The sequence below is a fragment of the Anabrus simplex genome, chromosome 2 (assembly GCF_040414725.1).
Source record: "Anabrus simplex isolate iqAnaSimp1 chromosome 2, ASM4041472v1, whole genome shotgun sequence".
Taxonomy (NCBI): Eukaryota; Metazoa; Arthropoda; class Insecta; order Orthoptera; family Tettigoniidae; genus Anabrus; species Anabrus simplex.
The window spans coordinates 1,032,900,483-1,032,919,158 of record NC_090266.1 but is presented as its reverse complement, the minus strand read 5'-3'; the positions used below and the strand labels follow the sequence as shown (position 1 = coordinate 1,032,919,158).

The 18,676-nt window shown below is 37.8% G+C and overlaps 1 protein-coding gene across 1 annotated transcript in view; it reads left to right on the top strand.

Annotated features, from left to right (window-relative positions):
- LOC136863766 (uncharacterized) overlaps positions 1–18,676 on the top strand; it is a 229,715-nt gene that overhangs the window by 112,097 nt on the left and 98,942 nt on the right. The window contains exon 8 of the mRNA XM_067140119.2: positions 9,453–9,548. Coding sequence (XP_066996220.2) covers positions 9,453–9,548 — 96 coding nt within the window. The remainder of the gene's footprint in view (positions 1–9,452; positions 9,549–18,676) is intronic.

Sequence of the window (18,676 nt, the reverse complement as noted above, 5' to 3'; positions counted from 1 at the left end):
GAAATTACGTAATTTCTTTACTTACACCAATGTACGAGTGAAATGACCCGAGTGGAGCATGTAAGCAAATGGATAAAGACTGCATGGGATCGCATCTCCAGCGACTTGGTGAGGAAAGATTTCAAGAAATGTGGAATTTCACATTCTCTGGATGGTAGTGAGGACGGCTTTGTGTGGGATGTTGAATATTGACTGAGTTGTACATTGAACTAGTTTTATTTTTTATTGTGGTAATTTTATTGTTTTTATTACTTGTAGAGTGTTTTAAATTTGCAATTTTGTGACACATTTGCACAAATTTAAAAAGTTGGTAAGTAAACATGTTATTTTTTTTCAAATTCAGTAGTGCGGGTTTTATTCGGTGGCAGGTGGTATTAGGTATTATACTGTATGTTACAAGATAGCAAGAGTGAATCAGGCAGTGCTATAGTTTCAGAAAGTGATACAATTTTATTTACTAGCAGTGAAAGTGATAGCCGCATGACAACATGTTTGAGTGATACTGAGAGAGAGTTTGAATCTGACAGATGATGATGAAGTCCTGCCTGCCTCCAAAGATCAAGAAGACAAATGAAGACTGCTGGGAATGGAGTGAAACGGGTGATATTAAACCACCCAAGTGTGGTTTTAACGGAAATTCTGGAATAAATCCCATCATAAACAGGTACCTCACTGCACATTCCCCCCCTTCTAGATATTTTTCAGTGCAAGCTTCATGACTCCATATGGGATGAGATAGCTGCCAAAACAAAGAGTTTTGCTGATCAGTTCCCCGCAAAAATCCCAAATCTCCCTATTAGCCAATGGTTTCCCATAACTCCAAATGAAATCGACTCCTTTTTTAACTGAGTGAGTTGGCCTATAATAACCATAAGACCTATCTCTGTCGGTACAGCATAAAGCAAATTTTAAAAAAAAATGTTATGTTGCTTTATGCATCGTCATTGCTCAAGTAAAAAATCCACCTTACAGTCCTGTCGGTCCATCCTGAATTCTGTGCACATGCCCTTTTTCTTTTTTAAGTCGTGGTTTTCAGAGCATTTCTACAATTCAAAAACAGTGAATCTTCATAGAAAATGAGAAGCTGAGAAAAATAGCATCCAGTGTAAACCACTTGAAACAAGAGAAGTTTACTATCCAAAGCAGGATATAGAAGTAGATGACATTCCAGTCAATTTCAAGAGAAGATTATGCTACGTCAAATTTGGCCTGATTTGGCATAAAAATACAAATTTGCCTGGTTTTATCTACAGTACAGTATATACTGTATAGGGGAAGAAATCACCTGAAGTAGAAGCAACTGGGATATTGTTGATTGAGTCTGTATCTTGCAAACGGGCACACAGTTTTTTTTTTTTTTTAATGATGCACCGACATAGGTAATTCTTATGGCGATGATGGGATAGGAAAGACCTAGGAGTGGGAAGGAAGTTGCCGCGGCCTTAAGGTACAGCCCCAGCATTTGCCTGGTGTGAAAATTGGAAACTATGGAAAACCATCTTCAGGGCTGCTAACAGTGGGTTTCGAACCCAGTATCTCCCAGATGCAAGCTCACAGCTGTGCGTCCCTAATTGCACAGCCAACTCGCCCAGTTGGGCACACAGTTTATGCATATAATTCATGTAACTCACCCTCCTTGTTCCTAAATTTGACTTTAAGAAACAAATGCTGTAGTTCTAGTGCATGTCATGCCACAAGAGTTCAGACCAGGGATAATAGATAAGGGGAAGACTGTGATAGTGTATTCGCACAGGGGCCATGCATGGTACATTGTATTTAAAGATAGTCATTAAAATAGATGGACTTACTGTTCTATCCAGTTTCCATTATAAAGAAGAAATTATACTCAAAGGCTAACAAGATTCAAAAAACCAACATCACAATCTCAAATCCAATAACGTAATCAAAGATCACACATTAACTGAATGATTGGTATAGATGACAAGGGTCAGCAGCTGTATTCTTTTCCTGTAATGCTGAGGTATGCTGCTGGATATAAGAGAACATTGTTTTATCTAATGGATTTTCAAGTATTCAACAGCTATGCTTTCAAGAAAAAGATCACGGGAAAGAAACAGCACTTCACTTGATTCAGAGGCTACCTAGCAGAACAAATCATTGATAATTTTTTACTACGAGGGCTGTAAATAAAGTAGTGGCAATATTGATAGAACGCATTATTTAATGAACTAACAAGTACAGTAGAACTTTGATAATTCAAAATCGGTTAATTCAAAATCTTGCCTAATTCTAAGCAATTCTTGTTCCCAGAAGCATGAGGTATGGTTTTGTGTGTCATTAAAATAAATTAATTCGAAATACAGATAATTCATAATTCGAAGAACAGTGTTGGTCCCATTACCGAAATTGACTTTTAATTTCAAAACTGCCTTTACATTATGAAAGAAAGAAAAAGTAGTATTTTGCAGAGGAATTTAAATTCAAAATTTCTCCGCATCGTCAAAGAACGTGTCTTCGGGAACTTGTAGCGGTAGCTTTCCGCACTTTCACTCCCTTCGGTGCGACTACTGTGTGCTGCATATTTGCTAACTTCAAGTGAAATCATAACTCGTTTTTATTCAGTGGTTTAAGGAATGCCACAATATCACGTAGCAGGCAGTGTGCGGAGAAACAGAATCCGCAAATACCGGTGATGCTGATGGTAGCGTGGCTTATATAATCAATCTCGTATGCACCAAATTGTCAATGCCGATGAAACAACATTGGTTTTTGTGTTTTTTTTTTTAATGCCGAGCCCAAACGGACTTATGGTTTTAAAAGAGAGAGTAGTGCCAGCCGGAAAATCGTACAAGGGTGGGGGGTCACTGCACTGTGTTGCAATGCACACAGAAGCGAGAGACTTCCTTCCTTCCCTCGCCATAGGAATGTTTGAAAAGTTGCTATGTTTTAAGAGTGTCGGGCACTTTCCGTGCAAGTACAAGGCATCTAAAAATGCAAACAGTACAGTAATCCAAAAGATTTACACAGGGGAGCCAGCATAATTTATTCTCGACTTTGAATCACATTTTTTTATCCTTTCATTACGTGAGGTTATGTTTGCCATTGTTTTATCTAAGTGCATTATTTGAATAATATAAACGCACCTTGTTGGATACATTTTGGAAATAGTGTTTTCCATGGCATTTGAAAGGTTTAAACTGTGAATCAAGGTTAATTGCCTGCGGTTACGGGTATTAGAATACTTTGTGATGCCACAATGGTTGGCATTTCTGCATTATGAGTTGGCGCTTAATTCGAAATCACGTAATTCGAAGTCTGCTTTTTAATCCCGACTTGGAATTAACGAGGTTTTACTGTATAATACCATTACATTCCTTCAGCAGGGTGTGCATCCGTACGGAAAACCTGGGAAACAGGGAAATGTCAGGGAATTCGATAAATAACGGGAAAACCTGGAAATGTCAGGGAATTCAGGAAAAATTCTGGAAATTCATTCTTCTGCCAGATAAAATTGACATACCATATTTATCCATGTAATATAAACACATTTTTCAGTTTTTATAACATTACTCTAGGGCATGTCTTTTATGCCAGGATTAAATCGTAATGAAAAGTTAATAAGGTGTGATCTCGAATTTGAAGTAACCAATAATATCAATAGCTATATGATAGATTGATCGAATTTTCAATATTTTGATCTGCTTGCTATTGAATATTCTGTGTTGTTGAGGAATGGCGAGCTTGATGAATTTGGCCTATATTGCGTTCTCAATTTTTCTAATCGCTTAAATGCATGGCTTCCACAACAATATATGCATATAGACAAAATTCCAAAACCCAACGGATGACTGTGTTTGTTTACTGTGTAATGACTTGTGCGATAGTTACTACCTTGTAAAATGTAAAAACAGACACAAAAAAACACTGACTGAATGCAGAAAAGTGTGAAATTCTCTTAAACTTAATACTCATTCGAGTGCTCATAATAATAATAATAATTATTATTATTATTATTATTATTATTAAATGCGCTGACGTAGGTAAGCCTTGTGTAAATGTGTAGTGCATCATAACACCATTTGGGCTGCGCCACGTTGAGTTTCCAACCTATCTTTCATGTGAGGGGTTCGGAAGTTTTGAGGCACGACTAGTAGCTTGTAATATTTCGTGTAATTTTGTGAATACAGAACAAGATTTAAAATAGTGACACCACATTGTAAGATGAAGGTTACCGGGCGAGTTGGCCGTGCGGTTAGGAGCACGCAGCTGTGAGCTCGCATTCAGGAGATAGTGGGTTCGAATCCCACTGTCGGCAACCCTGAAGATGGTTTTCCGTGGTTTCTCCTTTTCACTCCAGGCAAATGCTGGGGCTGTACCTTAAGACCACAGCCGCTTCCTTCCCATTCCTAGGACTTTCCTGTCCCATCGTCGCCATAAGACCTATCTGTGTCGGTGCGACGTAAGGATGAAGGTTGTTTGTTGGTTAAGAGGTTTTGAGTTTTTGAAGTATGTTTGGATGTATTCGGTCTTGATCCAGCCAATCCCAAGCTGCCATTCATATTGATTTATATCGGTTGAGTGCAATTTCGAAACCTGGCTGACAATTGTATCGTCTACATCACCATGTGGTTAAGCTACCTCACTCCGTGTGTTGGTATAGGTTTAATAGTGTTCATTGTAGATGGAATTGTATGTACATCCGTGTGTTGGTTAGTATATAGTTAGTCTGTGTATCATACCTCAGTATAGTTCATGAAAGACAAGTGGCAAGAATGTGACTCGGCAAAAATTGGCACCGTGTTCTCGATCAGCCATATAACATCCTTCCTATGCCGGTCATTAGTCGCAAATAATTTCTTTTATTCATATTAATAATGTACCTATTCTTGTTTGTGTCGGATATTGTTAGGAAGCGCATGCACTATCTTAGAAGGATTTGCGAATTTGTTTTCACTTGTGATTCGCGTGTGATATTTGTAGTACGGTATTACATTTTACGAGGGCTGTGTGCCGCAGTTGTATTGCATCAGCTGTTACTGAAGCAGTAGAGTGCTGGCAGCATAGATAAGGCAATGCTCACAGGTTTTACGAACTGTCAGTTTAGAAGAAAGCTGTGCGGAATTTAGGACTATTTAAAAGATTTTTACAATATCCTTATCTTTCTTCTTTTTTCAGCTAACAATATCTTCATCAAAGTCAAAGAAAACTTTGTTTAATGAAAGGTGGCTGCTTGATGGTACTTTCAGAACATGGTTGAAACCCATGCCTCAAGACAAATTTTCAGCATATTGCATAATATTGTGATCTGCATAATATGTAAAACATCATTTACTGTTAGCAACATGGGGAAGCAGGCATTAAAAAGTCACATGGGAGGAAAGATGCATGCCAGTAGTGTCAAGTTCAGCCAGTTCTCGTCATCCCTTTCAAGTTATTTTAAAAAGGAACATTCGAATAGTGAAGTGGCCCTCTGCCTGCCACAGCTACCACAACGAACTTTATCACATATGACTCCACTTCTTCCATTAAAGAAGATTCACCAGAGACGAGATGTCTACAGAATTATCTTTCAAGAGAGCAAGTAACCAAAGCTGAGATTATATGGTGCATTGCATACTGTCATGCAACACCATTCTTTACGTGCTAGTGTACGTTTGTTTCCAGTAATGTTTCCAGACTCTGAAACAACTTCGAAAGTTCAACTGCACAGAACAAAAGTTGCATATAGAATCACTCATGGTTTAGCTCTCTATTTCCATAAACAAATTCTTGAGTAAGTGCACACATTTCACTGTTGGGTTTGACGAGTCACTGAATAAAGTTTCTCAGATGGACCAAATGGATCTTGTAGTTCATTGTTTCAATCCTGATACTAATGAAGTATGCACTTCTTATTTTGATTCCATGTTTCTTGGTCACTCTACCTCCTCAGATTTTCTAAATGGTTGTTTGCAAGCACAGCAAGGACTCTATCAAAAAAAAAAAAAAACTTACAAATTTCAATTGATGGTCCAAATGTTATAAAAAGTTCCTTCAGAATTTTGGTAATTTATTAAATGATGATCTAGATGCTCCTATTTTGTTGAATATTGGATCTTGTGGCTTCCATACTGTGCACAATTTATATAAAATGGCAGTACAAGAAATCCTAAAAGTTTCAGTCAGATCTTCCATTTGCATCACTCCTTCATGAATCTTTTATTGATGATAAATGTCATGTCAAGGTTTGTTAAGTCTGAGTTGCTGCAGTCTTCAGAAAATGTCCTAAAACGAATTTAGACAGTAAAGAAAATCTTCTGCCTGCATCTAAAATTGACATAGGTTCTGCTGCTAAAGCAGCACTTCCTGGCAATCCTGGATTAAATGATAGAGATATGTTAGTGTTTCGCACAGATTGTCTAAGAGGAATGGTAGCGTTATGCAAGAAGTTACTGGGAAGGTCACCGCTGGTATATCATAGTCATCATCATCTGCAGTTTCCAGCTGTTGGCCGGGTCTGCTCACCGCTGGCATATAAAGTGACTAAATTTCTTGTTTTGATCTAAGTGTAACCAAGTAGCCTCTAAGCAGCAGGCTGCTAAGGATAGCTTTAAATGCCTTTGTTGAAAACAAATGGATCTTGGGTAATGAAGCCGATCATGTACAAAGGGGGTTGACTTCTGTTTGTGAGAATGATACTTTGAAAGAAGTGAATTCTTTGACTTCTAAAGACGAGAGGTTAGATCACTTTTGGCTTCGCACTGTTTTTCCAACAGTAAATTTGAAAAGAGTAAAGTTGGTTTCGTTTCTCAAAATGATACTAATATTGTTTCATGGAAATGCTTCACTTGAACGTGGTTTTCCTTTTAATAAAGAAATTATAGTTGAGAACATGCCTCAAGTATCCCTTGTAGCACAAAGAATAATATATGATGCTATCCCAAACCCTGGTGGAATTGAAAAGGTCTCCATTATTAAGAACATGCTCCATGCTGCAAGGAGTGCTCATGCTTTGTATGTTCAAAATCTAAAGGAGAAACATGAAGCATTGGAAGTAGAAGATTCTTTGCAAAATCAAAATAATAATAATAATAATAATAATGAGAAAGGCCGCTTTGTTGCTGAAAGAATTAGAAGAAAAGAAGCAGAGGGTTATGGCAGAAGCTCAACAGTCGTTGGGGGCTATGAAGAAATTTCTTCGCTGAAGCAGTAATGGTAGTACATTTTAAAAAATACTTCAAGTGAATTTAATGAGACTAAATTAAACTTCCAAGTTTTGAAATTTAACATGCACATTAATTGCTTTTTTAAAATGTATTTTAATATTACTGATACTTCCTTTATAATTTTGTTTTTTGTCATTTTGTGTCAAGGAAAAAACTGGTTTTTATGTCTGGAAAACAGGGAATTTTAAAAAAATGGATTTGGTGGACACCCTGTTCAGAGTATTCACCCGCAAAGTCTGTTACCTTTTCCCAAATGCATACCTGCCAACTTTCCCGATTTACGCGGGAGACTCACGATTTTGTACATTTTTTCCTGCCTCCGGATTATTCTATTAATTCCCTCGATTTTAGCTTATTTTTTGGTGAACATCAAACATTTTTCAAATCCCGCCATCTCAGCTTTATATGCCAGTTGCCGGAAGTCCTTCGCTCATTGGCCACTTTCAATTGAAAAATAGACATTTATTAATACAAGAAATGTGCGCGAATGTGCGATGTTTATTGAAATCTGTATATCACGGGGTGTGTATCGATTGTAAATCTCTCGTTCTCGCGTGCTAGGTTCGTGTTTGTTAACATCAATCTCGTTGATTCTAGAGACTAGTTGCTAGATTTGGAGTAAATTTTAGTAATTTAGTGACAGAATTTCAAAGATAGTGACTTTTCTAGAGATTTAGGAGCCATTTGGAGACAATTCTCACGTTTTTTAATTTATTACTTGATAAAAATAGCATTGCAGTTTGTATAATCGCATGTGTGCCTGATGCAACATATTAATCTATGCATTTGCTAAGTAATGGCATCTAAATGCGTGACAGATTCACATGTGTGGGGCATGAGTTCATGCTTCCTGTGAGTTAATAAAGATGTGTAATTTTGAGCCTTGTAGCCTCGCATAGCAACAGTCGGGTTTTGAGACAATAAATGTTATAATATATATCATAGTACTCCTGTATTGCACAAGACCTGTAGAACAAGCAGTTTTGACCAATTGTATCCTGACTTTTCCTGGTTTTCATATCTAAATCTCCTGAGTTTTGGTTTTGTAAAGTTGGCAGGTATGCAAATGTCAGGAAGCCATTGGGGACTGTTCACAAGGCATTCTTTGATCATGACAGTGATGGAGCATCATACTGCACGGAGTACAGTGCCACTTCAGGTAATGAGCGTCTTCGGAGGGGTTCCTTGAACTTTGGAAACAGTTTGAAGTCACGCCGACTCATTTCTGGCGAGTACGGAGGGTTTTCCATGGCCTCTCAATGCCACCGTTGTAATAAAGGCTTGACATTCTTTGCGACATGACAGCGCTTTGACCCATCGTGCAACCGTCCTGTACGGCAATGCATTCATACCGCAGGCTTCGCATAATCCTCGATAACATTCTGATGCTTTTCCTGCCACGGGCAACCTTGATTTTAATCCACAAACGCTGATCACCTTTTGAAAACATGCTAGAGAGCAGTGAAATTGACAGTCTTCACTTCAACGCCACTCAGCAACAACACTCCCAAATGGATGACCATCAAATGCGCACTGCACATCGACAATAGTGCCACCTGTCCTCTCCCATATCATGTTTGTGCATGCCCGATCTCCTGCGTGTGTCTGGACTATATTGCCACTACTTTATTTACAGCCCTCTTATCTGAGACCGGGCAGACTGCGAAACGGAATTTCACCTGTTAGGCTCAGGCAGCTCAGTCGGCACATTTCACAAGGTTTATACCCCGTGCCCCAGAAAGAAGACTCCATGCTGTGACTGTTGTATACAAAGATAGCAAGAGGAAAGAAAATGTGCATCGAGATACGAGTGTGAAATGTGTTTTGTGGCTTTGCATTTCCCAGATGGTGTTTCACACCACTGAATACTTTTAAATTGTTCTTTAATGTGCACTTCATCACAATGAACACACGTATGATTAAAATTCAATATGTTGCGGATTACATGAATACACCTTAGTAGTGTAAAACTGTATCTTACATGTGGGGGGGGGGGGGAACATAAACACAAAAGCTGCCAATGGGTTAAGTGATTTATCATTGTTACTAAATTTTCTCGTGTAGTTAGCATATTTCCATGTATGTCATGTTGATGGAAAAAAGCACTGGGTTTGTGTTATTCCTCAAGAGAATTACTGGTAATATTGGCTTCTGTGGTACTGAGATACTTATTCTCTCTAAATTTCTAGTGTGATAGTTTGTAAGTAATTTACCCTAGTTTGTTGGGGACATGGTTCAAATTACTAAAATATAAGCATTAATAAAATATTCCCTATAATTTTACAGAACCGGTAACAAGTGGACGCATTCCTGTGATAACTCGGGTGGAGTCATTGAGAACTTTGACACCCTCGTATGCAGCTCTCATAAGTTACAGAGAAGGTATTGTAGCTCTTTCTGTCAGATATTCAGTGTTGCACCATTGTCTGATTTTATATCCCTTTGAAATTGTTAAATTCCTGTTCCATTCATGGATTTGCTGGGCTAGCAATCCTTCACTGCCCTCCATGGGCAAGTCCGTGGATCTTGTACGTAAGTCCTTATCTTTCTGTATTCCATACAACCCATTGGCTTTCTTCAATTCTAAATGTTCAAATGTAATATTAAATGTAATTTGTGAGTTTCGAATTCTCCAGTAAGATCTGGGTGGAGGGGGCAGGATTGAAGAGTGCCTCGAATCGTAGATATTCACTACGCAAAGTGATATTGTGTTGAACCTGGAGTGTGAGAGGTCTCTTGCAGACTGGCAAATTGCCAATCGTCAGAAGAGAAATGGTACTGTATGCCGTGGGGATCTTGGAATTTTGCGAGACACTCTGGACAGGTGTTGGCATTTCACCACTGCCATTGGTAATGCAGTGTATTTCTCCGGATATAATCATCAAACCCGAAATGGTATAGCGATCGTAGTTCCAAAGATGCTATGTAGTGGAGTTGTCGGATTATAGATATATTTCCATTAATAAGAAATTAATATTAATATGAATGTCAAATCACTTATACATTGGGACCGGTTTCGACCCCATTATGGGTAATCTGCCATGGACTAAAATTGACAATGCAGTAGAACCTCGATAATTCGAAATCGGTTAATTCAAAATCCTGCCTAATTCGAAGAAGGTCTCGTTCCCGGAAACGTGAGATACAGTTTTGCATGTTATTTAAATTGTTTAATTCGAAATACGGATAATTCGTAATTCGAAGTATAATGTCGGCCCCATTATCGAAATTCAGACTTTTAATTCGAAACTGCCTTTACATTTTAAAACAATAGTATGTTACAGAGTAATTTCAACTCTAAATTTATCCGCGTCATAATAGAACGCATGTTCCGGAACGTGGAGGGGTACCGTTGGCTTTCCACGTTTACACTCACTTCAGTGGGTCCACAGTGCGTGTCATGATTACTAAGTTGAATGAAATCAGAATTCTTTTGTATTCAACTTTTTAAGGAACGCTGTAATATCACGCAACAGGCAGTGTGCGGGAAAACAGAATCCGCGAACACTGGCGATGCCAACAGTTGACGAAAAAACGTGGCTCATGTAATAAATTCGTAGGCACCGAACAATATTGTCATTGCCGATGAAACTGTATTGCTTTATTTTAATGCGAGCCCAAACAGTCTTATGGTTTTAAAGGAGAAAGTGCCAGCCGGAGAATCGTACAAGAGTGGGGGATGGGGGTCATTGTAGTGCGTTGCAGTGCACATGGAAGCGAGAAACATTATCCCCTCGTCATAGGAAAGTTCGATAAGAAGTTATTTATTTATTTATTTATTTATTTATTTATTTATTTATTTATTTATTTATTTATTTATTTATTTATTTATTTATTTATTTATTCGTTTACTCTGCATATTCTAAAAATAAACAATAGCTTATTGCACACTGTGACAATGACTACTACAATTATTAACATTGGAATATATAATTTCATTGTTACGTTCTCATTAGCTGTAAGGATTGTAACCATGGATAATTGGTTTACCTCCGTCCCGCTGGCTGAAGACCTTCTGAAACCACCGTACTCCCTGAAAGTTATAGGAACAATAAGAAAGAATAAACGCAAGATACCTCCCGAGATCCTTAAAGTGAAGAAGCGAAAAATCGGCATGTCGATGTGCCGTCAGTTTTTCAGTTTCACCAATGTGAGCACACTCCAATACTTCAGCAACTTTGCAAAATGTTTTAATCCTCTATTGTTTTTTGTATCATAAAAATCAAAGCAGGGAAACGTTGTTGTTCTGCTATCCACTACTCACGAGGACACAGAAATAAGGGATAACAGTGACACAAACCTGCAGCAATTGAATTTTATAACGAAACAAAAGGTGCAACAGACTCTTTCGTACAAATGTGTTGCAGCATGTACTGTAGTAGAATGACCGAGCACTGGCCTCTGTGTGTATTCTTCGCTATGATCAATATGTTCTTAGTGAATGGATATACTTTGTTCTGCCACAACATCCTCCGAAATGGAGGAAAACCTATCTCGAGAACGGCATTCACGCAGCAGTCATTACGTGGTATGATCTGCCAGATTCTCAATGAAAATCGTATAGTACACAGACAGACCAAGCACAACTTTGCAAAAAGAAAATATGTGCATTTTGTCCCTCAAAGCTACGAAGAAAGACACTGTTTTATTGTACTGTTTGCTATCAAGCCGTGTACGGTGACCACCGATCAACAACGTGTGCTGAGTGTTGAAATGACACGAGTTTGTGAAAAATAGAAAAATCTGTCTGTACATAGAATGTACTCTGCTATGGAGGGTAAGAGAAGTAGAGGGAGACGAAGACGACGATGGTTAGACTCTGTTTCTAACGATTTAAAGACAAGAGGTATAGGACTAAATGAGGCCACAACACTAGTTGCAAATCGAGGATTGTGGCGATGTTTAGTAAATTCTCAGAGGCTTGCAGACTGAATGCTGAAAGGCATAACAGTCTATAATGATAATGTATGTATGTATGTATGTATGTACATAGAATATATTATGTGCTGGGTTAGTTATTAAGTTTTAAATAAAGTATTTGTAAGAGTTATGGAGGGTTTTTTCCATAGTCTCATAGACTAGTGCTTAGTGATAATGTACTTCATAGAAGAGCTTAGTAATCTAGGGTTAAATACAGTAAAAACAACCTATCTTCGAAAAAAGGTACCATTTCGTACTCACCAATCACACGTTGGAATATTAGTTGCTAGAAGTAGTCTCAGAATTGCAGTGAACAACAGAGGTCATCTCTAAATTGTCCACAAACGCATGCCGATTATCTTTGCGGAAATGATTGCTCCACATCACAGGATGTCAGACGTTCGTAGTTAGAGAGAAATGTAACCAACGCTAATGCCATCAGTTTCACCAATGTGAGCACACTCCAATACTTTACCAACTTTGCAAAATGTATTAATCCTCTATTGTTTTTAGAACATATTTTGATGTTTGACCTTTAACCATCCCTGCAACTGCGAATTCGAGTGTGATCTAATCTATTTTCAACAGTACACACTTCCTTCACTGTTTTGGACAACAGGTCAGCGAGTTCTGCTAGAATATCTATGGGTTTACACGAGAAGCCTATCATTTTCCAAAAAGTTCTGGCTTTCAGTAATTCCTGAAGAATCTTTGACGACGCATCGTTTTTATATAGTGCGTTCACAACTGTCAGCATGGTATACAGCTGTGCTAAGCCAGCTACCCCACAGTGTGACAACAGGCAGAGGAGGAAGCTCAAGACCTGTTTTTTTTTGTCTTTAAATATGAACTACAAAAGTTACATATACAGTAGAGTCTCGATTATCCGACTTAAGCGGGACCTGGAGTACGTCGGATCACCGAAAATGTCGGATAATACAGAATAACTTTGAAAATGAACTAAAACAAACAGGAAGGCTATACTGTATTATGTACTATGTTTTATGGGACTCTATTTATTTACTTATTAATTCAATTGTACAGTAGATGCAGTACTCTTTTCTTACTACGCCTGTAGCCATGTGCAGACGTCTTGGCTTGGGCTGCAAGAGTTTTGATGTCAGGATCTTGAAATTCAGCCCAGTCTCATCACAATTAAAAATCTGATCACCGGATAATCCTTCAGCAAGAATTATTTCTCGAAATTGTCTTTTAAATTTCACAACCTCATCGGATTTAGCTGACAGTTTTTCTCCACAGATATTAAGCTGCCCAATGCCGTACAGTTTTTTCCACCGATCAAGCTACCCAGCACTGGCAGTAAAATTAGGGACCTTTTATTAAACTCCTTCTGGATATACACCGCCATTTCTTGCAGAATGGGGCCAGATATTGACAAGCCCTTTTTCTGGTTTTTAGTGAACCAAAGAAATAGTGCTTCACTTTTTCGTACTCACATTTTTCATTGTTTTTTCTCTAATTTTCAGTGCATCACTTGTTGCTCTGGTGGAGCACCACTTTTCAATTGATTCCCTCGTATGTTTCCAGTCTCCCACTGTAACATGTCCAACACCATAATCTGAAGCCATTTTTTTGAAGAGTTTCCCCTTTGTCCAGTCTCTTTAACCCACTCTACTTGTCTTCCACAGAAACAATCACTTTCTTACGTTTACTCGCCATACTCACAGAGGATATGAAAACGATAACATCCGCACCCAACCAATACTACATTGAACAATCCTACCGCATGACTGCCAGGGCTTGTCCCACAGTCTCACCCTCCACACCCCGTGTCCCAGAATTGCATCCACCTAAAGTTCAAATTAAGACTACCAGTGTCGGATAACACGGAGAGTCGGATAAGCGAAGGTCGGTTGAGCGAGACTCTACTGTATATCATTTTCAGAAAGCTTACAGAAGGCCCTCAGCTGCTTTTATTTTTTCATGTAAGCTACACTGTCAGTAAGTAGAAGCAAAACATTGTCGTATTTGCAATTTCTGTCCAAAGTAAGTGCATGGCTTCATTGAACAACCTAGCTACAGTGACATTGTTTGCAGCTGGTATTTCTTTACGTGCTAGCAAGTAAGAATGTTCACAAGCAGTCTTGTCATTGTACAACACAACTGCGTTATCATTTCCAACTTTTCTTTCACTTGAATTAGTAGTTTCGTCAATCCTCACCCATAGTTTTTTCACTATTACATAATGCCTGAATTATTTGAAAATTTTCTTTGTAACATTTTGGGAGATCGTTTTCCCTTAATGTAGTTTCGTCTGGAGGCTGAAAATTAATATATTTTGTTAGTAAATTTCTCATTTTTGGATTATTTAGTTGGCAAAGAGGAATGTCGGTACAAACAAATGCTCTACATAAATATAAGTAATATGGGGAGTATTTGGATGGACCTCCATTTGAGGTAGGTGTTTCCATCTATTAGTAATTGTCGCAAACGTGATTAAGCGTGCGTTATTTTTTCTGTTATTGATATTTATGCGCTCCAGCGATTATAGTGAATGCGATCGATCATCTTCTGTATAGTTTTCTCGCTTTGTGCACTGGCATGCTGTCTTGTTGATATTCAAAGGTGATATCGGAGTCGATTGGTAATATTTGTCGTCTGTTCTGTAAACACAATCTTAAATGAAAGAGAACATGTTTCCATGATAAATGCATAAACAACTTGGCCGAGAGCAGTAGTTAACTCATTAGAAATAAAGGCTGAAGTAAACAATTGCTTAATTTTAATGCTATGTACTGAAGAATTAACATGTTGGCGACTATGAGACCCACCAGCGGGTCACGCAGACTCTTTACTTCCGGAAGTGAGACCTGCTGGCAGGTCTCATGGAGCATTGTATATAATGGACCCGCATCGTTCATTGTTCACAGATAATTCTTTCTTATTTTCTGGTTCTTCTGTACAGAAGGCAAACTAACTTCTTATGATGTGGGTCATGTAAGGGGTACATAGAAGATAGGATAATTAAGAAATTATTCAGTATTCATCAAAGCCTTTTATGTAAAAATATATACAAATGTAAGAATAGAAGCGGTATAAGAAATGCTTTGACTAGTAGTCGGACATGTTAGGGTACATAACTAGCCCCATATAAATGGTGACTGCGAGCAAGTTCCACAACTCTGTTTTGGTTACAACATGTGTCCATTTATTTGGTTTTGAGTTTTTTTTCATTGTGTGTTTTTTTTCAATAACTTCATTACTAATTACACTTTTGAGTATCTTCACAACACTATCTTTGATCAAAACAAACAGTACTTCATAAAGACCACCAATTTCAGGGAGGTTGCCAGCGAGTCACAGATTACATACCATCCCCCTTGCATTACTTGCGGACGATGAGATATCGCACGCTTTTTAAACCAAATGTCAGCTGACACGTTACATTTCGGACCGGTGGGTTATTAAACCTTGTTTTCTGGCCACACTCTTCAACCTTGAATTATTTGGAGGTTAAACTCGGCCATGTGTAAAAGAATGACTTTGATCATCATCTTGAATGCGACAACTCTGCGATCGCATCCAGTCGAATCTCTAAGGAAGATACGTATGCGTGTCCACTTTCTGAATTTTAATCTTGTCTTAGTGATTTCATGACTTTTTCAGTATCCATATCTGCGCTACCACAAGACAAATATGCACTACACTAGTCAGCTTCACCCGATTATGTTCCTAATCCGTAGGTAGGCTATGACATGACAAATATTCGCTACCATTCACTGTATCACTCAACTCAGAATAAATATCTAACTTTTCAGTGGAATGTGAAATACAAGCACAAACAGGCCTACTGGGTTATTCAGCAATATCAGTGGAAACCAGAGAGCAAAATTTAACTTTCCTGAGGCTAACAACTTTCTTTCCTAAGGTGGAATTTACGCCGTAAATTTCAGGAATTCATGGCCATTTCCTGTTTTCGCGCAGCTTTCAACCTGCCTCCTGTGGCGAGGTCTATATTCTGTGTTGGAAATCACGTTCCTTATACAAGGGATGACAAACATTTTTAGAGCTACGTAATATGTGATCATACTAAGCAGTAATAGCAAAAATTTGTGGCACGATAAGCGAGGTATATTTATATAGATTTTATAAGACGTGAATCGGGACTTCGAATTCTTTATGTGCTAAGCGAGAAATTGTCTAAATGAGGGATGCACTGACGAGGTTTCACTGTATTTTCTCACATCTGTTTCAATTTCAGAAAGGCTATTCCCATGCAAATTTATAGTGAAAAGGGTGATCATTACCCTACTGGTGCTTGAAATATATTTTCATGATTGCAAGGTTAAGTTAGAAAACTGGAAGGGGAAATGTTCACCACAGAAGCCACTGGGGTGATACTACTCCAGTCTTTCAGAATGAAATTGGAACATACGCATTCACGTTGTCTTGGAATTCGAAAAATAGCAAGCAACTAAGCCATAGTATGGAAATCTGCAAAAACGCAATATTTTGAACAAACTGATTACCATTTCATACCAATTTTAATGTTTGTTGGGTTGTTTCGTGACTTTTACCAAAATCTGGTATAACGACAGTCTGCTATAGCAAGTAACTCTTTTGTCGTAGTGAATTCTCGCTATAACGGACTTGTACAATATTCAAATAATTTAAGGAACTTCCCTTTGAGATACTACCATTCTTTCTTAGGTCAATTATCTCTGTTGTGCAATCATTATCCTGTGCTGCTCACAGAAGAAATGTCAAGACACACATCTTTCTGTCATCAGTTTTGTTGGAGTTATTAATAAATGTGAGACAATGTGCTATGACTCTTCTCAGCTTCAACAGGGTACATCACCCCAAACGAGTTGGCTGTCCGATTAGGATCGCGTAGCTTTGACCTTTTAAGTAATTAACTTCATGATCCGTATTGATGTGTAGCGTAATTTAACATATTGACAGTAGTTATTGTTCCACCTTATCTATACAGTATGTTGTGTGCCTTAAAGCAAGTTCACAAATTAGCAGCAGTGCACGTTTCATTTTATTATAATCACTATTAGCTACGGATATCTTTGGTTAGGTAAAATCTTAAATATGCAAAGACATAGTCATCTCAAGATGGTCTTAAAAACATACCGCCAGGCTGAGTGGCTCAGACGGTTAGGGCGCTGGTCTTCTAACCCCAACTTGGCAGGTTCGATCCTGGCTCAGTCCGGTGGTATTTGAAGGTGCTCAAATACGGCAGCCTCGTGTCGGCACATTTACTGGCACGTAAAAGAACTCCTGCGGGACTAAATTCCGGCACCTCGGCGTCTCCGAAGACCGTAAAAGTAGTTAGTGGGATGTAAAGCAATTATTATTATTATTATTATTATTATTATTATTATTATTATTATTATTATTATTATTATTGTTATTATTATTATTATTATTATTATTATTATTATTATTATTAAAAACATACCTGACTACTTAAAAAATATTGGTAAAAGGTAAAGATTGGCTAAGGGGGAGGAGGTGAAAGAGGGGGCTCAAGAATAATGACTAACTATAAACTTAAAAATCTAACGTAAACTGTAACATTTTGTCATAATGCTCATCTAATAAGTAAACACTTAGACACCGTGATTAATAGAAAATAAGGGTAAGATGTCTTCTTATTGCATTGTGTTCTTGAAAAACTCATTACCAGATCTCAAAATTGATGAGACTCGTGGCATTTCTTTGTAGAAAAACTTAAAGGCTTGTAACAGTTATAAGTGTGAGACCTCCCGTAATTAAGTGATCATTATGAAGTTTAACTTGATATTTTGCAATTGTGACCTCAGAATTAAAATTAGAGTGTCCCATGATTTTTTGCTAGTCTTCGAGCGGTTTTTCCTGCCGCTAATACGGCTTTACAACTAGCCGTTCTCGGGGTTCCTGAGTTCGATTCCCGGTACAGTACTGTCGGAGATTTATGAATGACAAGAAGGTTGATACGTGGTACAAATGCTATATGCAGCTCCTCCCCATTGAGGCCGTGCGTAGAAAGAGCTGCACCACCTTGGGATCAGGAAATGAGTTTACTTTAGTTAAGCAATATTCACGGTTGTTGCTATTAATATAGTAGGCGAGATCATTAACAAAGTGATTATTTAATATCTGGTAACTTGGACCATTATACGTAATTTTTGGAGAGAAATAGGTTAAAACGTGATAAAAACAATCTAATCATAACAAATGTTTTACTCGGCAACATACCTGACAAAATAACAATAATAATAATAATAATAATAATTTTTTATTATTATTATTATTATTATTATTATTATTTTACATACCCACTAACTACTTTCACAATATTCAGAGACTCCAAACAAAACCTACTATTTGTTAAAAAAATGGGGACAACTAATGTACGAAAATAAGCATTATGGTAATAAAATGCATGGGGGGCCGATGACCTGATATGTTAGGCCCCTTAAACAACAAGCATCATCATTAGGGGGTGGATTTCTATGACAAGTCATATTTTTCCCTTAACATTATAGTCTTGTATTTTCAACACGTTTCCAAGCATGATAATCAAAATTAAACAGGTTTTATTGGGCATATAAATGCATATTTAGGCTTTCTTAAGT